This window comes from Echeneis naucrates, chromosome 6 (genome assembly GCF_900963305.1).
Source record: "Echeneis naucrates chromosome 6, fEcheNa1.1, whole genome shotgun sequence".
NCBI classification, from domain to species: domain Eukaryota; kingdom Metazoa; phylum Chordata; class Actinopteri; order Carangiformes; family Echeneidae; genus Echeneis; species Echeneis naucrates.
Genome location: NC_042516.1, coordinates 2,430,433 through 2,456,053, shown reverse-complemented (window position 1 = coordinate 2,456,053; position 25,621 = coordinate 2,430,433). Strand labels below are relative to the sequence as shown.

Sequence of the window (25,621 nt, the reverse complement as noted above, 5' to 3'; positions counted from 1 at the left end):
ACAAATAAACAACACAAATAAATGATACCCCTCATTTCCTGATAGGTGACATAGAGTTTATCCATTTCTGATCACATTCAATATAATATGTGCCTCCCTGTACATTTTGACTCTGGGTTAATTTTAGTTATTCTCTTAAAACAACTTTTGAAAATGAACATTCTATACAAAGTATTTTCTCCATCTATTCATTTGCCCCTTGAATTGTGTTGTGCAGTACTGCTGAAAATCTTAAATAAATAGGTCCAAATCTTTGTTGTTGTTGCTGTTGGTTTTGTTTCTCTCCTAATTAATTTTTCTTTCCAGACTACTTCACTGACTCCTGGGTTTTGAAATCCTGGCAACTTTAGCTTGCCACTGTGCCAAAATGGTGAGAGTTAAGATTTAAGTTCGTGAAATTCCAAATAGGTTCTATTTATTTCCACAGGAAACATTGTTGAATCTCTTATCCTTAGCTAATTTGAAAGAAACAAGAATGACATTTTGTCAATATACAACCAGGCACCTCTGCTCTATCTTTAGAATAACCTCACTGTCAATCATTACAGTCCCCCCAAAAAATTTACCCCCACCAATTTTTCCAGTTACTCTGCACAACTGGTCATTGCAGGAGAGAGGCTGAGAAAGTGAGTGAGATTCTCTTTTCAGGTCATGGTTTCTTTCCCTGGCAGTCTGCGATCATTGAAAGTGTGCATGTTGATGACTTCCTCTGTTTTCACCGTAACAGTTGGTTGTGGCTTGTGTTTGAGTCGGCGCTGGCACTTGAGGGAAACCCAAAGCTCATCCACCATAGCGCTACAGAAGGACCTCTGCAGAGGGACAAAAAAAATAAAAAAAAAAAGGAGAAGAGAATGGGTTTCAGACTGCTTTCACTGTTCACATCTTACAGGCAGGAGAACAAGCTTGTTGGCTCTGTGGGTAGCCTTGCATTGTAGTATGCACCTCAGAGCAAAGCTTCTGCAGAGGACAAGAGGGAGATATGCCATGTAGCAGGCTGGTAATAGTGATTCTGAGAGAGAACAGATGAATAATGGCAAAGAGAGGTGCAGGTGTAAAGTTATGGAATTACTCTTCACAGTGGTTCAACACAGTGGTGAAATTGTGGTGTAGTAGTTGTGATGTTTTTTTTCTTAAACTTTTTTTTAAATGTGTTAGTAATTGCCAAAGTTTCCCAAATTGCATGACAACAATTTAAAAGATGGGTATTTCTTTCTCAGCCCTCACTCAACCATCTCAAGACAAAACCTACTAGCCATAATAGTATCATGGCTCAGTACTGCTTTATTAGATTTTTGAGCCAATGCACAACTCCTTATTTACTCATTTATGTCCTTATCCCATCGCCATTGAAAAGACAAAAGTAGACGGGTAATTACAGCAGAAGACTGATGATGTGCACCCCGAAAGCTACATAGTAAGGAAAGGTTAATGGCATTTCATTCATGATGCATGACAAATGATTGCACTTTTTATTTACATGTGTTTCCTGTTTTGAAAGGCAAGCCACACATTTAATGTTTGAAAAACATTCAAGTATTCTGTACACAGAAAACATATGTCTCTACCACTTACCAGCCTAAGTTGTCATTCAAACTTGAGAATTTAATTTAGAGTCTGCCAAAGGTCTTAAAGTCCTTCACTCATTCCGAGGCTCACCCCAAGCAAAGATCATCAGAATGTAAACTGAGGTAAACGGGCAATTACTCCTGATTACCCTACAGGGTGCCCACTACAATGCCAATACCTGCATAGACAACAAAGTAGTGTCCTGCAAACCATGTAGCAGCTAGCCAATAAAAAAAAAAAAAAAAGAAAAAGTAGAAACAATTACAAGCTTCAGTAGAATAGTTTAATCACTGTTCTGTAAAATGCCAGGAAGCAGGAAAATCTCAGTGACATTGAATTCTGTGTGATTGTTTGCAACAGACGGGGTAGTTTGAATAATCCTGTAATTTCTGATGCGAGGATTTTCATGCCAACTGTCTCTAAAATATACTGGTGCTGACAAAAAGGCTACAGTCAACCATTCCTTACAACTGTGGTGAGCAGGAGGGCAACTTCGAATACAGAGCACTTTAGGCTTTGAGGCGGATCGTTTTCAACAGGGCCAAATCACCTCCACTCCTGTCAAAAGATTTGAGACGCCACTGGACATATTAGGACTGGAAAAACATTGGATTGTCAAAATAATTTTGATTGCAGCTGAGGAAAACAGATGGTGGACAGATGGCAGCTCATTGTGGGGAATGTTTTTTGGCACACTACAGACTCAGAATATCATTGTTGTTACTACACAGCCAATGCAAATATTGTTGCTGAGCATGTTCATCTCTTTATCATCACAATTTAGCCATCTTCTAGTCGATACTTCCGGTGTGATTTTTACCAGATCATGAAGGCAATCAGCAATTGAATATGGAACATGGCAGGGAGTTCTGAGGTAACTAAGTTGGGAATAAACTCTCAAGAACACCTAAAAGTTGCACTACACTGCCAATATCATAAACTAAAACATGCCTTGTCAGCTACAACTTCAGCCTCTGTTCAGCCGGAGCCAGTTTAGTCAGTTAGCCAGTTAGCAATAACAATTTAATGGTGGTGACAGCAGGTCAGCTAATGTGATATTACTGTAGCCCTCACAAAGCAAAACAGACATGTAACATCATGAAGCATCAAATTATTGAGACTTGGGGGCGAAAAAAAAAAAAACTGTTCTGAATCCAGCTGGACTGTTTAGCACTGCACCTCATAGAGGTTCTCTGTCACAAATAACAAAAAGTAAAAAACTAACAAACAAACAAAAAAACTTCCTAGGTGAAGATCCACCAGCGACCGAATTTAGGGCATTACTCTTCTGGCCAATCCAACTGTTCTTTGGTCTCATCTTTCTTTTTAGCTTAATTTATACACTGCACTGTGTCAGTTGGCATATGGGCAGTGCCTATTGGGAGGGCCAGTGGACAACCAAGCAGAATATGGTTTCAAGATACAGTCAGAGCTTCCAGAAAGTGAACCTTAACATCATTATTAATTTTATTATATAATTAACCACCTTAATGTGACAAGCAGGAGATATCGGGTTGATTTTAACAGTCTATAGTGCATCATCTAAATTGGGTGGTACAAATGGCATGTCAATATTACTGTTTTTACAGTAGAAAAAAAAGCTCACTGTGTCAGTCAAAAGGGTTTTACTAAGCTTTTTACTATTACTTCATTCATGGAAATGTTTTAAGGGGCACCATGGCGGCATTGTTGCCCCACAACAAGAAGGCTGTGGGTCTTATTCCTGATCCCGAGGCCTTTCTGTGCAGCGTTTGCATGTCCTCCATGTGGTTTTGTGGGTTTGCTCTTGATATTCCAGCTTCCTTCCACCGCCCCAAGAATTAAGCTGAAGCTCCTGCAATACGCTCATGCATATTTGGTTTAACTGGTGTCTCTAAAATGTTCATAGGTCTGAGTGTGAGAGTGAGTGTTTGTTTGTCTCTGTCTGTCTCTGTGTGTTGGCCGTGCGATAGACTGGGACCTGCCCAGGGTATACCCCAGCTCACCCAGTGTGAGCTGGGATTGGCTCTGGCACCCCCTGCAACCCAGAAATGGATAAGCGGCAGTAGCTGAATAAATGAATGAAGGGAATGTTTTGGGCCTAACATAAAATAGAGGGAGAGAAACAGAATGCATTTCAAGTTGTTTAAAACCAGGATGCATGACAGCTGATTGCTGTCATAATGGTGTAGTGTTTGTGGTCATTTCACACATCTTGTGACTGACCAGTCCTGACATACACAGTAGTTCTGTCCACACAGAGGGAAAAGAAAAAACTGAGAGAATTGCTGCACAAATAATAAAACTGCCATATTCGATGTTATATTATATTATCAGAATTGAGAATGCATCCTTTTTCATGATTGTTTTCATGAAAAAAAGCTGATGACGTTGTTAAACGATTTCATAATGAACCATTGTCACATTATGCCAAAGACTGTGGAACATCTTCAGTGATAATAGGGAAAGACTTACAGTTTCAGCAGGTAAAGGACAGATACAGCTGGCCATTTTTTGGATTGAATGGATATGGATTGAATTGTAGAATTTGAGTCAACATTTATAGTATAGTATATAAATTTTTATTATTCATATTTATTTATGGTATTGAGTTCTAGTCAAAAGTGTACTCAGGAAAAATAAAAATGTTACAAAAATAAACAGATTCTCAAGCAGATATTTGCATTCCAACCAACTAAATTGAGACAATTTCTAAATTTTTTAATTAAAATGTCACCCAATGCATTTCATCCACAAACTATCATCATCATGAACCTGAATAGTTCAATTGTATGAACCTGGCCAGGAAATGAGTAGAATATGTTAGTATGTATGCAGGGGTGCTGGAGCCAATTCCAGCTCACACTGGGCGAGGTTGGGTATACCCTGGGCTAGTCCCAGTCTATTGCATGGCCAACACACAGACAGACAGACAGAGACAAACAACCAGTCACACTCACACTCAGACCTATGGACAGTTTAGAGACACCAGTTAAATCAAATATGCATGAGCATATTGCATGAGCTTCAGCTGCATTCTTGGGGCAGTGGAAGGAAACTGGAGTATCAAGAGCAAACCCTCAGAAGCACGTGGAGGACATGCAAACTCTCAGAGACCACTCACACTCAGACCTACGGACAATTTAGAGTCACCAATCAACCCAAACATGCATGTCTTTGGATTGTGGGAGGAAACCCACATAGGCGCAAGGAGACCATGCAAACTCAACACAGAAAGGCCCCAGACAACAGCACTAACAACTATGCTGCTGCACTGCCCTACCAGAATATGTAATTATTGTAACTCCATCCATAATTACATCATTAAATGCATCCCAATGCTGTTTATTATTATGGGGAAACATGCTATAGAAGATAGCATATATAAAAGAATGCTATATCTGTGATTAGACGTGTTTTTGTAATCTCATCAATGAATATTGTGGATATTTAATTTTGCACAACAATGAATGTGGCCATCTTCTACCTCGTAATATCCTAATCCATTGATAGGTTCATTTTGTTTAATTTTGTTAATTCTCCATCATTAAATATCAAAGTGCAAAAGTGTTTTATTATTGTCATTATTATGGTGCCCCAAGGAACTAGGACAATTAATAAAACATTAAATAGCGTAATTCTGGACGATACGCCGCACCTGAATATAAACCGCACTCACTAAATTGAAGATTGACATCTATACAATGCTGCATTTAAAAGCCACTATATATAACTTTTCTTTTTACAGAACAGATATTTTGTGGGTACAGTAAAAGTCAAATGTCTAAAATATTTCAAAGAGATATTAAGGTTACTGTGTAAACTTTTTAAATTGTTCATATCACTGATTTGTAGGCTGCTGATTTTTATACTGCCACACAATAAAGCTGTAAGTGGAAGTGGATCACTCAGTCATATATACACTGGACTGACTGACTCACCTCTACAGTACTGGAACTGAGGATGGCTGAACTCTAATTTTTTTTTTTTTAAGTTGTCTGCTGTCACAGGCCCATGGTGAATCACATAGGTGCTGGAGTTCTCTGAAGGGAATGAAAGTGTGTCCTCTGTGTGACTGTTAGTTGCTAAGGGGGAGGCACTGCCATAAGTGCTCTTAACTGAACAAAACCTTTCTGGGTCTTTGGGTAATGCCTGGAAAGAGTTTCACTTGGGTACTTAATTTTGTTTCAAGAGGAGTGAAGCAAGATGACCAGCCACCCTAATCTGAACCTGAGTGGGGCTTTATTATTGGACTGCAGTGCTTGTCAAAGACAGTTTTAATTATGACAAAAAGCATGTTTAAGCATACAGTAGCTTCTCAGTGTACTTGATACCAAAGTATGCCAGGCCAGGGATCGATGACTTGACCTTGCATTACATATGCATGTTTTATGCATATAGAGGCAAGGCTTTTCAGAGGTACTGCCTATTGGATTTTAAATGGTATGGCGGTGCTTTAACCTCTAAAAGATAGCTTGTGGTCTTTAAGGAACAATGGTCCCACTGTGATTGCACACAGGAGACACATACCCATCATGAGTTAGAGCTAAGGGTTTGGATTAGGGACATCTCCAAGAGAATGTTATTGGTTCAATCTCATTGTAAAAGAATATTCTCAAGGTAAACAGAAAAAAAAAAAGTACAAATAAATGTTTAGGAAGTATATCGCTGTGGAAACAGCTCTGTTTATGAGGAACATTGTGAACATATGAAGGTCCCACCTGAGTAAATGAAACAATAGGCTTCATTTAGCTTGAAGAGGAGATGAACAGATGAAAAACTGGATGCGGGGGTTCTGGATCCCTGGCCCCATTGGGCAGAATATGATCAGCTACTTCATCTAATCTGTGGCCGCTTCTGAGCAGCCATCCACATTTGAGGTTGCGCAGGCAGCATTTTGCTTGGTGTATGAACTGTGATTGATTGTTGTCCTGATGTGATATTGTAAAGTTAAATACCAAACTCCCCTAAAACAAATGAATAAACGAATATACGTACGTAAATAAATGAATACACATATATGTATTCCATTACTCAGGCACATCATTTGCCATTATTTATAGTAAACACAAGAAACTTGTGCAACAAAAAATGGACCAGATTCAGTGATTAACTCCCTAAAACTACCAACAAACTTCAAACTATCAGATATTTCTAAACAGGTGAAAACTTGCTGTTTTATTACTTTGATTATTGTTAGTATTGTTTTTATTTTGGAATTAATGGCACCGACTGGTCTTCCATTAATCAGTTTTATTCTTACAACAAGCTCATCCATGAGAATTGATGTGAGGATAGCAAGGAATTCACAGTTGTAGTTCAGGAGCGTTTCTTTGCTCTTCCTTTGTAAAAGTTGGTGTGAGCAAATTCATTGCAATTTCAGAGAACTCTAAGTGGTGAGATAAAACCCTTAAAGAATACATACCCAGGTCTTTATACTCCTGTGAACTCCCTTGCTACAAACACAAGGGGCTTTATCTTATACCCAGTGCAAAGCAGTCCAAAGTGAATCACAAGTATCTTTCAGGCTGGCACAATTTTAATTTTTCTGTTCAGCACCCATGTTGTTTATTTAGCAAATACATCCCCATCTGAGCACCCATGGGTGTGTTTTCTTAAAATGAAGTGTTGTTAGACTTGTTGCAGTAGTCAGAGCAAGTGTGTTTAAAACACTCAAATGGAGCTTGAACAATTCACTTAAAATACAGCCATCACAAGGTTTGGTTGGGATAACATTTTGCTGTGTCACAGATGTAACCTGAACAAAAATTACGCTCTGAAAAAAAAATAGAATAGATTTTGCACCACCACAGTTTAAAAATCTAATGAAAATGCATTTATTCTCCACATAGTACATAATAAATGGTGTCAAAAGTGTGACTTGTGTTTCAATGCAGTGAAAAAAAGAGCAGATCTTACACACATGGGACGCAGCTATTAAATGTGTGCTGGAACTGAGTACACTGGTCAGTCACACTATGTGAGCATAGTCTCACTCTGTGTGAAAAACTATGCTACATAAAATAACAATAAACTGATGTGCAAGCAAGCCTGGCTTTTAAAGTAAATTTGGTGGGGGATACTCGTTTATTATACATTGTAACTAAAACAATCCACTGTTTAATTAAGAGGCAAAGCATAACCCTAGCACAGTAAGGGTGATATGAACACACCTTAAAAACGTTTCAACCATATGTATCTATATACTATATATTTTAGATGGCTAAAATTCAAGAAATCAACGAGGCAGGAAATATGCAAACAGTGGCCTCTTACTGTTTCATGGGATGATGGCTGGGTGTCTCTGTCCATTTCAGTGAGACGGTAGAAAGATGTAAATTATGGCATGGATACAGGATGCAGTCCAGAGAGCTACTGATTCAGGGAGGTTGTGATGGACTGTATGAATGGAGCTTTTAAAGAAGGCATTTCCTTGGCATGGATGTCCAAAGACAGTGGGCCACAGATCTCATTAGATATCTCTCATACAAACTGACACACAAAAGCAGCTTTGCATTAATCTTGAGGCTAAAATATTGCCTGGCTAAATATACTGAGTCTAAATAAAAACGATATTAGACACATTAGAATGCTCATTGGCATAACCTCCCTAACTCAAGTATATTTATACAATATTTATTATATGGTGTATCCTAATTGTCTAAATATGTCAGCTTTTTGTAGGATAAAAGGGTGTCTGTAGTAACTGGGGAAACACCATAGTGTCTCATCTATTTCATAATCAGTATGAACAATACTTTCATTATGTTTGATCAATTAAAATTTTGAATGTAATTAATGCCTAATTTTTAACCCATGTATCTATATGAGCACAGAGGATGTCTGGTGGATTAGCAGCAAGAATTTTACCCTTTCTCAAGATGAAATGTCTTGTGTCATGGAGTGTATTTATTTATTTTTTTATATTGGTCAGAATGTAGCCTTAATTACCAGAAAACCAGATAGGTTCACTGTATGAATAACTTGCTGCTAGTTTTGCTGATTTGTAATGTGAAAGAAAAGTAGTAGAAACTGCATCTATGCCAAATTCAGTGACAATGTGGTTTTTCCTGAGACTTAAGCCTCATCGAAAGCAAAACAAAATAAAGCCTTTATCAAAACAAACAAACAAAATAAAAAAAGGAATCACACAGGCAATTATTATTCCAAGTGCTGTGCCCACACTGGATGATTCTGTCCCTTTTTGCATATAATTCCAATGTCAATTGCTAATGCACTTTCGTGTCTTTCATGTACTTAGGTGGAAAGCAGGGTATGGAGGCCATGGATGGACATATAATAGCTTCAGATGGAGAAAAACTGCTTTTACATCTCACAAATCTTGCTCTGCCTATGTAATGTCACTGAGACATTAGACCTCTCTCAGCATAGACGTATCTATGAATGCATGATTGTGTTCATCCATATGCATGCACGCGTGTCCGTGTGTGTATGTGCAGTGCTGTGTTGATTATATAGGTTCCTCACACAAAGCTGGTGGTCCCTGCACCCTGAGAGTCAGGTTACTCTGTAACAGCCTTAGTGGAAGGCAGGAAGAGAGGAAAAAGCAGCAGGAGCAGGAGGAGTGTGAGGAGGAGGAGCAGGAAAAGGAAGCAGAAGAGGAGCTGAGGGGGGACGGAAAAGAAAGCATGAGGCAGAGGAAGAGAGGAAGGAAGGCGAAAACCATGATAATCATTGAAAACTAACAGACTAGCGTCAAAATGAAAAAGAAATTAGTCACTCTTTTAAAACAGCCCTAAAACTTCCCTTGTGATGTGATTATGTAATGTATTTTTCAACACTTTTTAGGAGAGAGATGTAACACACTGTCCTCTTTGCCTTGACTATGCTCTTCTAAGATAAAGCCTCACAAGTATAAAAATGTTTCGTTTGTTTTTTTTTTGTAATCATAAAAATCTGTGTCCACAGCATATATTGAAAAAATAACAATAACAATTATAATTTTGTGACAAAATTTTGCTTATTCTAACATTTTGTTTTTTGTTTTTTTTTGCCAGTATTTTATTGCTCACACATTTTTCTTTAAATGAAAAGCTTTTTGTGTAAATCTTTTCTCTTTGGGTAGATGTAAAAAACAAAACAAAACATCTATTTATTATCTATACAGTCTCTCAAGGGTTGAAAGGTCCAGCCTGACACAGGGCTGGTATATGGCAACAAACAACCATTCATGCTCACATTCACCCTCACAGGCATTTTAAACTCCCCAATTAACCTAGACGTGCATGTTTTTGGACTGTGGGAGAAAGCTGGAGTACATGAGGAGTAATCACACAGGCACAGGGAGAACACACAAAGCAAGGGTCAGAAACCAGTACCTTCTTGCTGGGAGGTGATAGGTTACTGCATCAATAAGTCAAAAACCTTTGCTAGTAAACTGAATGAGTTTTAATGGGCAGGGTTTCACTGATTGTTGAGAGAAGCTAGATTTGGCTTGGATTGAGAGAATACAGCACACAGTTGTCTTCTTTCCCTAAAGGCTGACTGGAGATGACAAAAATTGTGTGTTAGGCTACATGAAGGTAAGCTGATTTTAATACTGAGGTTTGAAGCTTCTGACAGAGTGAGGTTACATTTGGTTCTCTTTCCCTTAAAATTCAACAGGAGGGAGCAAAAGTTGAGAGAAAAATTATACACATTAGTATTTTATCTATAAATCCAAACAGCGAAAACGAAACAAAAATTTGTCTTTCTTTCTATGCAGGCCTCGTTTTTCCATCATAAAAACATTTTCATTGCTAAATTAATCAATTCGGTACAATTGCTCACACTTCAATAAAAGACCAAATTCTGCCACAAAAACAACAAAATTACAACAGATAATTTGTCTGAAGTCCTGCTATTTTTTATTGTCTGTTAATGTGTAATAAACAAACTAGACTTTTTAATTAAAAGAGGAAGAATTTTTTTCTCAAAACAGTTTTTATGACTGCTTTAAAAAGACAAACATTATTTAAATAATGTAGACAGGGATTCACATCTCCATTTAGAGAGACAACTGCTGATATCTTCAGAAATAGACATCTTAGCTATATATATATATATATATATATTTATATATGGAAATCCAGGACATATTTACAGTCAACTGGTACACAACATAAAATCTAACAGAGGAAACAGCTTAGTAAAATTGACAGCAACTCCAGTGATATACCCCCTAACTTGTATCTTGTTTAGTTCAAACCTGCACAAAAAAAACATTTGGATTCTTGTTTAAAGTTGTTTGCATTTTACAATGCAATGACGTTTTCTGAGATGTCATATTCTGCCAACTGGTAAAGAGTTAGCCTCAGGAGGTTTTTGGTCAATGTCCACTCTTAGACCCAGTAAGAATATTTCATGAACCTACGACACTCAAGTCTGTTAGTTTTAATTATTTGTGAAGTTTGAAGAAAAAATATGACTGAATTTGAAAAATAGGTTTTGGTGTCAAAATCAAGTTAAAATCATTGCTTGGCCAGTTTGGCAAGTTTGGCCAATAGTTTGGGTAAATACTAATACATCTAATTCTACTGCAAATATGCATTTACATGATCAAAATAGGGGTTTCTGCTGCACTGAATTGCATTTATTTTTGGCTTTAATCAACTATGCATCATGATTGATTTCTGTAAAAGCCGACATTTTGTTGTTTGACCATTAACTAAGAACCACAGTAAATACCCTTTTACCTACATACATCTGGACCTCTGTCTAAAGAATACAAAAGAAAACTTTAAAGTAGTTTGATAACTGATTTTTCTTTCACTTTTTAGGTGGTAAGGTACTAAGTTTGGCCAAACACCTTTCGCAGATACCGCTGCACTTGTGCGAGAAATTTCTCTTTTCTCTCTGGATCTGAGACAGCCATGTATATTTTCCAAATGAATAAATCACCATGCAGCAGTGATGATTGGATGAGGTGAAATAATGGAGCGGGAATGCGGGAATGAAGACAATAAAAATGAAAAGAAGAAGACAACTTAGTAGATCATTTAAAATGTTAATTTACAGTGATCAAACGTTTATTAATACTCTTAATAAGGGGATATTTTTTGGACTTCATCTGGTGTTATTGCAGCCACTTTACTAAATGCAATAATTTCAAAAACACATACTTCTGATGTCATATATTCTGTTATCTTTAACCCTAGGAACACTATTTACAGTGCCTTTAATGGGTCACTATAGAAACGACTAGTTGCTCATTTTGCTCATTTCTAATGATATGCAAACGTGATTAGGAAATGCAAATTGCAGGGTGTGCATGGTCAAGCATGTGAAACACAACAACGGGATATTTATCACATTTAGTAAACTTGACAGTTGACAATCATGGTGAGACAACAAGCCCATTCTGCAAATGGCAGGACGAATTCATTTATATGACAGGCCAAATATATAACAAAATAAATGGTTCATTTTCACAATTAAACAAATGACATGGTTCATTAGTCAACACTGGACTATGAGCTTCACACTGTAGTGAATCTTATTTCTATTTCTTTAAACCTGCTGTAGGCCTAGGCTACTGGTGGAAGGACTGATCTTCTCTCTCTCTCTCTCTCTCTCTCTCTCTCTCTCTCTCGCTCTGTCTCCCCCTGTCACCCTCTCTCCCCCTCTCCCTCTTTCTCTCTCCCTCCCTCTCGCTCGCCCCCCCCCCCCTTGCATGCGCTAATAAGAACCATCCTTCTTAAAAAACACAGTTTAACCCAGTTCTACGCATTTATACGGCATTTACTAACGATGTTCTGCCAAAGTCTCTGTCTCTCCCAGTTCCTCTCCTCTCTCTCCCTGTCCTCATCCTGCAGGTGGTGACTCATCACCATCCCATGTTCCTGCAGCACCTGCTGTTCCCATACCTTCATGAATTCTATACTACAGCTCAACTCCATGAACTTCATGGAGCAACATGTTCCTGCCTATACCCCCCACCCCATGCCTATCTCACTCTCTCTTTCTCTCTCTCTCTCCCACTCTCAACCCAACCGGTCGAGGCAGATGGCTGCCCTCGTGAGCTTGGTTCTGCCCGAGGTTTCTGCCTCTTAAAGGGAGTTTTTCCTTGCCACTGTCGCCAAGTGCTTGCTCATTGGGGGATCTGTTGGGTCTCTTTAAATAATTTTATAAAGAATAAATCTAATTTGATTTATTTACTTTTATGACCCCATAATAGGAGTTGCAAATCTTTAATACTAAAATTTTGGGCAATACTTGCAAAGCTAGCTGTCTTTATGCTAATGTTAATGCTGATGTCTATATCATTGCATTATTGAGTTGGTAGCAACGGGTACTTCTGATATTCATCACCACAGTGACTGGCAACACAAATTGGGACTGTTTAGAACTTAAAGTTTGTTTATGTGGAGTTCTGTATTTTATATGACTCTAACTTGTTAATTGCTATGCTGTTGCTAAAAAATAGCTTAATGATAATAACTTTATGATGGATGCTTATATTTAAAGTGCAGCAAGAGGCCTTTCAGTGCCAATACAGTGCATGGTGCACTCCTTATACATGATAGCAGGTGATAATGTGAAGGTTGGCATTGTAAAGCAATATTAATGTTGCAGCTGCAGGGCTGCAAAATTAGAAGTTGTCTCCTGGGTGACAGTTTTCCTTTGACGAAAAGACTCAAATCGTGATATGATTTAAAGTTGGTCATACAGGCCACTGGGACCAATCCAGGACTTAAATGATGACTTGACCAGATTTCACTCAGCACAAAACAACATATTTAGTTATGTACTACCTCAAAGTGAAGGTTGTTGTGGACTATACCGAGAATTCCTTCAAATTGCCAATCCACTTCAACTAAACTAGGCTTAATGTCAGTATACATACTTTTGGTCCCCAATAATACCCTAGATATTAGTTGTTTTGTTGTTGTAGTTGTTTTCAACCAAACAGTTATTCAACATTAGCACATACTATCTGTAAGCAACTTCAAAATGGAATTTTGTAATTGCAGTTACCTACTTTGCCTTAATGCTTACTACTACTTACTGCAATTCTAAGCAAACAAGTAACAATGTGTCAATTATTGTACCCTCATATCCGATCAAAGACATGTTCACACATGGAAGTAATGGTGTTTATGCATGTAATAAGTGTGCAAGCATTTTTGATGTGTTGCAGTGTACAATAAACTGTCAAAGTATCTGCTGTGTGTGTGTCTATTGGATCTATTCATCCTCATCTCTGACTTTAGTGGTGATCTCATGCTGTATGTGTCTAATCTGGCTATATACAGTTTCTTCCAATACAACCTGATTCCATAAGCATACCTTATGTTAAACCTGCTCACATAGCATAAACTATGATTACTGTACCAACCTGTAGAAAAAGCAATAAAAGTACACCTGTGAAAGTTGTTATCAGTAGACACCCCAACTTTCCCTCTTGTACATACAGCCTCTATATAGCCTTAATGTGTCTCTAGACAATAAGAGTGTCATTTATGTTGACTATCTAATAATGGAACTGTGGTATCTTCTATGCTCAGTGCAAGATACTACATTCCCATAATGTTCCCCATGCAATACGGTGAGCACTGGTCCATGATCAACCCTTTGCACTCAGTATAGATAGTGCCATTGTCAATAGGGCAAATCAGTGCCTGACTACATTATTGCCAGTGTTCTATTATGGATCCTGCATATACATTATGTACCAAATACAATGAGACTATAAAGAACAAACTATGGACCCAGCCCTAATGTCAGGAGTTTACCTTTAGAGACTATAGCACTGGCTGATTTGACTGGCAGCCTTATTGCTCCTATTGCATCATGCAGGAACTTCTATTCATGTAATGTACCAAGAACAACAATGTTACTGGGGTTCAGTCATGTACATTGGGGCTGGTAGACAGCTTCAAAGCATGTAATGGATGGAATATTACAACAATGATTACAGTATACAGCATAGTGCCTACATAGTACAACCCATTTTAAACTAATGTTGATGTATTGTGGACAGATTTGTTAAAACTGTTTATTTATCCAATATAATTTAGATTGTGGTTTTCAGACGCCCTGATGGCTTGCCTGGCAGAGGTTAAACTATTTCTGTGGTGGCCCAGGTTCAAGTCTGTCTTAAGGCCCTTTGTTGCATGTCATCCCTGCCCTCCCATCACCCTCACGACACTCTTACTATCATTGTAATATTACAAAATTTTTCAAAATTAACTTTTTAACTAAATTAAAAAGAATGTAATTTAATTTTGCTCGCTTACATTATCTTGAATTTAGACCTTGCTTTAAGGAATTAAGCTCTATTAACAAACCATTTATGTTATATATTCCCCACATCTCACACACAATGGCCTCCAGTGAATGCAGAGATCTTGAAATAATCCCTTCTATGCAAACATGTCACTTAATGTTACTTCAGCTTGGATCAACTTACTCCAGTTTCATCATAAGGGAATATCTATTGCAGCTGTACTTTATTTTATTTTATTTTAAAGCTCTTTTTCAATAGAAAGGATTTTTCAAGGGAAACGTTAATGATAATGAGACACAGTGTGAAAGTTTATCTCTAAGCATGAACTTTGAGCTTTTGGCATCTGTCAATCTCTGCTGAATAACATTAAGAGAATGTAGGTTTGTAGGTCAACACATGCTGCAGAAATTTGTGCTGTCATAACATATAATCGACAATGCAATCTGCAGTGTAATTTAGTCTGTAGGTTATTTCAAAGCAAAGTGCTTCATATAGAATAATTCATAAATGTAAATATATCTGCTTATGCTATACATGAGGTTATAAATATTGTCTAACTAAATCTATTATATCTTAACTGTATAGTTGTGACTATAATTAAGACTCCTAATGCCATATAATGCAATAATGCTTTCTAACTGTATTGTTAAATAATTAAGTACTCACTGGGCATATGTATTGTAATTCATATTTACACAGATGTAGAATGTAATAATAATGCTGAGATTTCATGATTCAATTCAAGTATTTCTCCGATGGTTCAGGTCAATATATCAGTATTTAATGTCAGAATGTATGCTCGGAAGCTCCAGTCAAACCATGCAGTCTTGCGTCAAAATTACCACACTGACCAGTCCTGTGTGTGAGCTAAATGCCATTCACATAAACAGTGAGAATAGTTAAAGTGTGGACAGGAAGGCGGTCTGCAGAGTAGAAATGGATAGTGGGAGTGGATATGCTGTTGAAAAGGTGTTTCTTACAGCAGGCCAAATTTTTGCAATTCAAATCTATGGGCTCACTGTACTACCAGAACTCAAAATCTTTCCCATTCCATTGGGAGTGTCGCCAAGAAAAACACAATGCAGTACATTTAGAAAACTTCAGATCATATTAGATTGCAATAGAAAACAGTTTCTGGAGTTTCACTTGAGGTCATTTCAGATGGTGGTTAAAGTCTATGTTGGATCCATGGTGACAGCAGAATTCCTCACGTTTCTTATCTCGTTGTCGCCATTGGGCCTATGTGAATAAATGCAGAGAAACCAACCCTTACCTTACCGCATAGTCATTATAGTGTGAGTTGTCACAAATTGGAAAACAGACAATTTCTTTAAATTATTATTAAAAATGATTAAAATTAATATATTGGGGCTATATTTTGTTTCATTTTGTTAACATTTATAAATTTATTTATATTTGCCATAAGACTGGCTGTCGTGGCATATCTGGTTATATGGTAAGAAATTCTGCTTTCATTGTTTGAAAAACACATCAGAAAATAATATCAGAGATGTTTCTTACCTTTTCAAGTTGTGCATTCTGTTTGGACTTGTAGAGGAACTCTCCCAAAGCAACAAACACAGAAAGAACCAGTCCAGCAGCCAGGATGATAAAGATGCCTCCTATGTTCTGCACTCCGAGGGCGTTAGCCTCCTTATTCTCCTCCTCTGGACAGCCATTCCCTCTCCACCACCTCTCCTTCATCATATGCAGCTTCCCTTCTTCCTGCAGCTGCAGAATGGCAATAGTGATCCTATCTCTGTATGGAGAGCCTGAAGGATCAAAAGACATGAGCTCAGCTTCATCAACTGACATGACAGAATCAGAGCCTCCATTTTATCTAGAAGTGGAAGATTTATACCTTTGTCGAATACTGACTTTGATGATCAAGTATAAGTGACATCTAACACACTTCTGCTCAGATATGCAATTTCCACTATCAATTAAATTAATTAAATAAAAATTGTGGCATAATAAATCACAAATCACAAATTTAGTCACTTTTGTGCAAAACTATAACTGTTAAACAAAGTTAACTAAACTATTGTTTCAATTATGTTTTAGTTAGTACAGTGGGTAAAATAAGTATTGAACACGTCACCAATTTTTTTCAGTAAATGTATTTCTGAAGGCGCTACTGACATAAGATTTTCACCAGATGTTGGTAACAACCCATGCAACCCACTCATGCAAAGAAATCAAACCTTAGATGTCCATAAATTAAGTTATGTGTAATAAAATGGAATGACAGAGGGGAAAAAGAGGGGAACACACCCACTTCAATTTATTTAATACTTCGTACAAAAGCTTTTGTTGGCAATAACAGCTGATGTGTGATTTTGGCCCATTCTTCCACACAAATCTTCAAATCTTGAAGGTTCTGTGGGCCTCTTGTATGAACTCTAATCTTTAGTTCTTTCCATAGATTTTCTATTGGATTCAAGTCAGGTGACTGGACCATTCTAGCAGCTTTATTTTATTTCTCTGAAAACAAGTGAGAGTTTCCTTGGCTGTGTGTTTCAAATTATTGTCTTTCTGAAATGTCCACCCTTATCTCATCTTCGTCATCCTGGTAGATGGCAGCAGATTTTTGTCAAGAATGTCAATTTTTCCATTCCTCTTTCCTTCAATTCCATGAAGTTTGACAGTGCCTTTTGCTGAAAAACAGCCCCACACCATGATGTTCCCACCTCCAACTTCACTGTTGATATGGCGTTTTTGGGGTGATGTGCTGTGCAGTCTGACTTCCAAACATGGTACGTATTATGGCATCCAAAGAGTTACATTTTGGTCTCATCTCACCAGACTATTGTTATGACTCTTAATCATATATATTATGGTTTGTGTATTTTTGATGGATGTTTGTTGCTGTGTGTCCTCTTGGGCACAGGGGGTCCAGTCCACCGATGTGTGTTTGTGTGAGTGTTTTGTTTCCCTGTCTGCCCTTGTTACAGGTTGGGAGATGTGATTGGCTGGTGCTGCTATGTAGAGGGGAGGACATTGGACCGCCGCTCTCATTTTATGACACATAACTTAACTTATGGACATCTAAGGTTTGATTTCCTTGCATGGGTTGTTACCAGCATCTGGTGAAAATTTCATGTCAGTAGCACCTTTAGAAAAATATTTACTGAGAAAAATGATGACGCGTTCAATACTTATTTTACCTGCTGTATATATTGGCGAGGTCACATCCCAGTAAACTATCTTGACTACAAACAGTCTCACTGTAGCCTCACAACATTGATTTACTTGATATCTGTCTCTATTGAAATAAGATTTGTAGAGCACTCACTTATATACATTATCAGCCTTATGTTAGTCTATTAAATTCATTGTGATATAGGTCTCGGCTAATCCGTAAGGTACATCTTTCAGCTCAGGTTTCTGGGAGGTTGTGCATGTTAAAATAATGCTGCTCCTCAGACTGCAGTTTTGTTTTTTTTTTTTGTTCCCCCCCCCCCCCCTCTTTTGAGGTCAGCCCCCAGATTGATTTGGCACAGTTTTAACACTGGACGCCCTTCCTGCTGCAACTTTCCCCATTTATCCAGGCTTGGAACCGGCACAAGTTGCGGCTTGCATTGTTGTTTTGAACCCTGGATCTCTGATTGCAAATCATGCAGTACAGTAAGTGTACATTCCCATCATAACGGCGAATTCAGCAGAGACCTGTCTGCCATTACACTTTCACCTAGTTAAATCCAAGCTATGTAAGCTGGCACTATAATATCACTTAGTAACACCAAGCTAACCCTAACCCTAGGAGCCAAGAGCTACTTGCTTTAGCATCTGACAAACGTCAGAAGGGAGACAGAAACGAGGTTGTCTGGCTTACAAAGACCAGGCTATGGAAAACTCTACACTAAGAGCTGTGATGTGCTGCTGGACTCACACGGTGAAGACATAGAGGGGATGACAAACTGTCTTATGGATTATCTCAACTTCTGTGCAGATGTGGTCTCCCCACTAGGACTGCATGGTGTTACCCTAATAATAAGCCCTCATAAGTCCTGCCCTCAACAGGAAGAAGGCAGCCTTCAGGAGCAAACAGGGAGGTGTGAAGAATAGCACAGAGGGAGGTGAAGCACAGACTGGCTAAGGAAGCTTCACCCTAGAAGAGCGCCAGGCCCAGACAAAGTGTGTCTCCGACTGCTAAAGCCTTGTGCTGTTGAACTGGGTGAACCAATCCAATGGCTCTTCCACCTCAGCATGCAGCTTGGGAGAGTACCCACCCTATGGAACACATCCTGCATCGTCCCAGTTCCCAAAAAGAACCAGTCTTGCAAGCTGAATGAATTCAGATCGGTGGTGCTCACATCACATCTGATGGAAGACGTTCGAGTGGCTCTTCCACAGCCTCCTCAGGGCCCAAGTGCAACAGAATGGGCTGCAGTTCGCATATCAGGCAGCTTTTGGTGTGGAGGATGCCATCCTCTACCTGCTACATCAAGCTCACTCGCACCTAGACAAGGGAAGTGGCAGTTAAGATTATCTTCCTGGACTTCTCAAGTGTCTTCAGTCCCGTCCAACTCCTTATACTCCAAGACAAACTGAACCAGATGCAAGTGAACCCCTGCCTGGTTACCTTGAATACCAACCAACTCAAACACAGGCCACACCATGTCAGACTAGTGGACATCAGGCCTGACACTATGTACAGCAGCGCCAGAGCCCCACACGGGATGGCGATGGCCTGCCTTCTTTTCACCTTGTACGCCTCAGACTTCTGTTACAACTTGGAGCTGTGTCTTATCCAGAAGTTTGCCAATGACACTGCCATCTTTAGTTGCATCAGGGATGGCAAAGAGGAGGAGTAAAGGATCCTTGTGAGTGACTTAGCTGTCTGGTGCTACGGGAATCGGCTGCAGCTCAACAACACAAAGACCAAGGAACTGGTCATCAACTTTGGAAAATCTAGACCAACAGCTCAACCAGTTCTGATCGAGGGAGTTGAGGTGGAAGTTGAGGTGGAGGCGGAGCCCCCACATTGTGTAATGATAACAAAATCAGCTTGGTAGATGTATGCGGGATACTTGTAGACTGCTATATTTTCACTGCAGTTGTTAACAGCTCTTGGCTTATTTATTCTTGCTTGTTTATTTTAATTGAATTGGACTTTTGGATTTTTTTATGTGATTTTCTTCACTTGTGATGCTCAGTCCCTGCTGGTATTTTAAGCTTGCTGGAGGGAACCTCGCAAAAGGATTAAAAAAATGTGTCTCTCTGAAAAAGAAAATTACATGCACATACTACACTAGAGATGCAGGATTCTGCATTGTCCCTGGAGCATGTTGTTAGTGAATGTTAAATATGTTGAAGATTACCATATAGGTGATTGTTAGATATTTTCTCATATATTACTATTTCATACATTTGATATGTTCAGTGTCAGTTCAGAAAATTTATCCACATTATTCGTAATCCATGCCATTTTATTCATCACTGGGAGGGTGTTTCACTCTTAAATAAATGTATCTTTCGGGATGAATTCTTACAGCAGATAGCAGCAGCAAGACAGCAGCAAGATATCAAAAAGATGAAGAGTGCTGTACTTGATTCTCAAGGAACACCGGCAAAAAAGGAAGAGGACTGTACTAACTGTGGGTAAAATTTACATTGACAGTCAGCTGTTCTGGGATGCCAACATCACCCCTTGGCTCATTCGAAGGGATAAATACTATGATATTATTAACTTTGCTTAAATAAGTACAATATATATTAATAAAAAACAACATAAAAAAAATCACAAAAATGTTAATGTATGTCACCTCTCCTATCTTTTCACTCACCTTGTCAGTTTCCCCTTGCTTTTCTTTCCTCTTCCTCCTTCTATCTATACCTCAGGCAAATCAGGCCAATTTCTCGCTAATCAGCTCCAACACAACAAAGAACAATCTCTGATAGTTGTTTTTCAGGTCTCAAATGGCAAATATACACAATTACCCCAGGAAATTCATATCTTTTTACAGCTTTTATCAAAGCCTATATTCAACAACAAAAAACCCAAACCAACAAAGATCCAAAAATGTCATCAAACGAGTTTTACACCCTGGCTTAATGGTGAGTCATCAGCTCTCAGCTGCAGGAAAGCTGAGCACCAGTGGTACAGTTCTAGGCTAGAGGTGCATTTTCAGTAGTGGCACGAAAATCTGACTATATATCAGGCTAGGATGGCTGTGGCGAAGGCAGCCTACTATTTGACTTTAATAGCTGAGGATAAGCACAATCCTAGACTTCTGTTTGCACTGTTGCCACTGACAAAAGGCCAGCAGCTGAAATAGGCTCAGGGGGGGCAGCCATCTACCTCGACCAGCTGGCCAAAAATTTGGACACATTTTCCAATTCATTTGAATGAGAATGTGTGTCCAAACTTTTGGACTGTACTGTACTTTCTGACATTTTTGACAATAGGGTAGCGGCTATTTGAGCCAAAATACCACAATCACCATTAGGGGGATTTGTGGCAATCTCTCCATCTCACTCAGGACAGAGCTTCTCTGAGTTTGAGTGCATCTTATTAGATGATCTGACAAAAGTTGTTATGTCCTAGATCTACAACATGCTCATTGGATCCTCAGCGGCCTGAGTCATCAAGGAACTATGGTCAATTCAGGGTGATTATGTTTTATCCACCCTGAACGTATGACTCTCAAATGGAGTTTTGCTTTGTTTTAATTAATTGGCAGTTAAATCCTTGCTCAAGAAAACCGGGTCTTGATCCAAAGTCATTAGCAAATTACAAGCCTGTCTCTTACTTGGCCTTTTTTTTTGAAAGTTTTGAAAAAGTTGTCTCAAAACAACTTGTGAATTCTTGTCATTTAATAATCTTTTGGAGCCGCTACAGTCTGTGTTTTGGGCTAATCGCTCTACAGAGACAGCACCCACGAAGTTATTGATTGACTTGTTACTGACTTTGACTCAGGCCACAATATCTGTCCTTTATTATTGGACCTGAGTGCTGCCTTTGAGAATGTGAACCACTGTATACTCTTGGATTGGCTTAAAAACATTTATAGCATCTCAGTCCAAGTGTTCCAGTAGTAAAAATCATATTTGTCTGAGAGATCTCAACATGTTCAACACAACAACCTGTTCTCTGCAAATCAGGCAGTTGGGTAATGGCTCCCACAGGGATGTGGCTCTCTTTTTTTTTTTTTTATTATACCTGGTACCACTTGGCTACCCGTGCTTTTTAGATTGCCATCCATTTGATGATGATGAACTGCAATGGTATGTGCTGATTATATTAGATAGTGTCTCAGATAGAGCAAGGCTTCAAGCCTGTCTAGCTGTTTTGAAGAGCTGGCTGTCAGCAAATTTTCTACTGTTAAACTCACACAAGACTAAGAATATTGCAATTGGCCCGGCAAGAGTAAACCACCAAATGGTAAACCTGTCTCGACCTTAGATGATTGTGTCATTCAGTGCGAGAAAGGGGAAAAAACCTTGGTGTCATCAGTGATCAGACTCTTACATTCAATTCCCACATAAGGGTTACCACTCCAATATCAATAACAACACCAAAATCAAAGGTTTCCACTCAGTTGTTTCCAAACACAAACTCTCATTCTCTCTTCACTCTATCCAACTTTGCTCCCCCCGTGTCTCTCTCTCTCCCTCCCTCCCTCAACCCAGCTGGTCGAGGTAGATGGCTGCCCCCCCTGAGCTTTGTTCTGCCTGAGGTTTCTGCCTCTTAAAGGAAGTTTTTCCTTGTCACTGTCGCCAAGTGCTTGCTCATGAGGGGGTCTGTTGGGTCTCTTTAAATCATTTTATAAAGAGTTTGGTCTAGACCTGCTCTATATGTGAAGTGCCTCGATGTAACTTTATTGTTACGGCCGCGGCCGTATTCGGGGGACCTTTGCCTTTCCATGTGTGTATTTGTGTGTGGGTGTTGTGTCCTGTCTCGTTTGCCTATTGCTGCAGTCTGACCCTGAGAGAAGGGATGCCCGTGACGTCACCGGGATCTCCTAGGAGTGTTCCGCCCTTTTCCCTGCGCCTTCGATGCTCCCGCTGCAAGCCATCTCCCTTGATCAGCTGGCCCCGCCCTCCGTCTCCACCCCGAGTATAAAAGAACTGTCAGTTGGTTGTTCGGGGCGATCTGTGTTGCCCGTATGCAGACTCGCCTCCGCGCTGTGTACCTGCGCTTGTGTGACGGTGATCATTGATGTGAGCCGAGTAAACTATGGAAACGCTAAGGGTGTGTTTTTGGTTGGCGTAGAGTCAAGTGCAGCTTGTTGAGATCTGGTGTTTTGTTGTTTTGTTTTCTTTTGGTAGCTGCTCGTGTTTTTTTGTGTTAAACTGCATTTTTGGGTGGCTTTGTTTTCTTGTGCCGCCACTCTTTTTGGTTACCCTGTTTACTTTGGTCAATAAATAACTTTATTTTACCCTTGAAATCGTGGGGTTTATGTTACTTCCCTTTCCCCTAATGAGCTGGTTGTAACATTTATTATAATTTGATGCTATACAAATAAATCAGATTTGATTTGATATGAGGTCTTACTCTACATGCAACAACCTCAAAGATCATTACAGGAAGTATATAACCAGCGTTGGGCAGTAGCGTCACTACAGTAGCGTCTGTCGTTTAACTACATTCCCCAGTAGTTAAGCTCTTTTATTGACCACTTAGCACTGTAGCGTCCACACAAGCTACGGAGAATTCTGTTACGGACTGAAATAAAATTGTCACTGCTACCACACAGAGGCACTTCCGCATGACACTCTGCTGCCTGCAGACGGCACATGCTTCTTGATGAAAGATGGCAGAGGGTGTTGTGGAGTCAGTGGGCAGGGAAGATTTAACTAATATGGACTCGCCGTGGCCATATCTTGACAACTACAGTATATGAGGGTAACTGAAACAACTGACAGAAATTACCTGTTCAGGTGCTTACTGTGCAACCCAAAGTAGAAGCTGCTCTCAACTTTCAAGACGTCGAACACAAACGCATACTCAGGTCAATCACGCAAACACAACGATTACCAACAAATCTAACCATCGCATTTGCAGTCTGCTAACATGAACCTACTGGCAACTTCCCAACAGGTAACATCAAGCAAGTTACAATTTTACTGTCTGTTGGAAGAAAATTTATAAAATTAAGCATGGGAAGGTAGGGGATCCTTCAATAACTTATATATACAAATACAGTAAAGTTACGTGTGGGAAGGAGGAGGTGGGGAAGCTCTCCGACACCATACCTGATTTCAGGCATACAGTATGTCTTATTTCTAGTCAAAACAAATCCTTTTACACTTAAAAAAATACTTCAAGCTCATTTTCACTTGAAATAAGTATAAAAATCTGTCCATGGAGAAAGGTTTTTTTGCTTATGATAAGGAAAAAAACTTGCTTCATGGACATATTTTTTTCTACTTATTTCAAATGTATTGAGTTTTTTTTTTTTGACTAGAAATAAATATTCTTGGTAAGATTTTGAGTTTTTTCAGTGTACATACATATACATACACATAGGTTTTTGACCATGTTGTGACTGTTTGAAGCAGGTCTTCAGTCTTGCTGTTGTGGTTTGGTTATGTTGTGATTTTGCACAGCTCACTGTTCAATAAATAACCGAACTTAACTTTTCTGCCTGTGTATCTGTTTGACTGAGTTATATTGATCAGTAAGATAATACTGATTTGGTACGAAATTGATTCAAATTGGTAAAAAGCTTAGATGTAGTTGCACTAATTACTTTCATTTTGCTGCAGCTTAGATTGCTACATTTCTGAGGGTAATAGCTTTGATGTAGTGAAGCTTCATTTAATGTTAGAGTAACTAGTAGCTTATCTCACTACACTTTCCAAGTAGCTTGCCCAACACTGCATATAACTGTATGTCAAATTTCTCAGCCCTGTCTGACCACTCGATTAACTGGTCAAAATCAACAATATTACTGATAACGGACAATATTTAAGATCCTGCAGACCAAAATCTCCAACTGAATTGTTTATACGTATAATACAATTTATTTATTTATTATATAAAAAATTTAAATAATAAAATATAAATTATTTATTTATTTATTTATTTATTATTTATTCTGGCAAATAAATAATAAATAAATGGGCTGGCCTGGCAAAATGCATTCCATAGCATTGATTGTGTACTGTACTTTTAATGTATATGACAATGAAGCATGACAAATAAATGGTTAACTTAACTGACCTTCATTATATACAACTGAAGTCGTCTGCACTACACTTTTTATCATTGTTCCCATATAATATTGTAAATTATTAATGCTAATGTTTACCAATGCCATTTCATTGTAACCATAGGCCCAGCAAAACTAAACTAATATAAATTGCATCAATGGGGACAGTCGTTCCACTCTTTATACCTGTATAGATGTCTTGTGAAAACCAGTTGCCATGGTTAATCTGGCTTAATGCCTTCTCTGGCAGTTTTTTTCCTGCCTTAATAAACTAACATCCACAAAGTGAGCATTGGGCTGTTCCCTTCTGCCAGATGTCTGCAGAGCAGCCAGTGAATTCATTTTTTTTTTCTAGTTTTCACAGTAATGCCAATTCTTTCTCCACTCAGATAAATCCCAGGACCTTACCCTGCTCTGCTGATCAAAAACAGTCATACGTTGTGATTAAACCTGATGGATAAAGCAACAACAACAACAACAAAAAAAAAACAACACCTATTATCGTAAACACTGAGAATAAATTCTCATTTGAGCACAGGGAGAAAAGCAAGTTTAGATTTGAGAACATTAACATCAGGTAATGGTGGTGTTGGAGCAATAACAGCAATGACTGCTGGCATGCTGGAGGTCTGGGAAATAAGGTCAGACCTTTTGATGACGAAGACGAGTGCTGTGCATGTATTACATT

At 38.7% G+C, this 25,621-nt stretch overlaps 1 protein-coding gene across 1 annotated transcript in view; it reads right to left on the bottom strand.

The window, feature by feature from the left end:
* Positions 1-644: 644 nt before the first annotated feature.
* Positions 645-25,621, bottom strand: part of grik2 (glutamate receptor, ionotropic, kainate 2) — a 176,417-nt gene continuing 151,440 nt past the window's right edge. The window contains exons 13-14 of the mRNA XM_029503529.1: positions 16,295-16,545; positions 645-809 (exon numbers count right to left, since the gene is read on the bottom strand). Of these exons, the coding sequence (XP_029359389.1) occupies positions 645-809; positions 16,295-16,545 (416 nt within the window). The remainder of the gene's footprint in view (positions 810-16,294; positions 16,546-25,621) is intronic.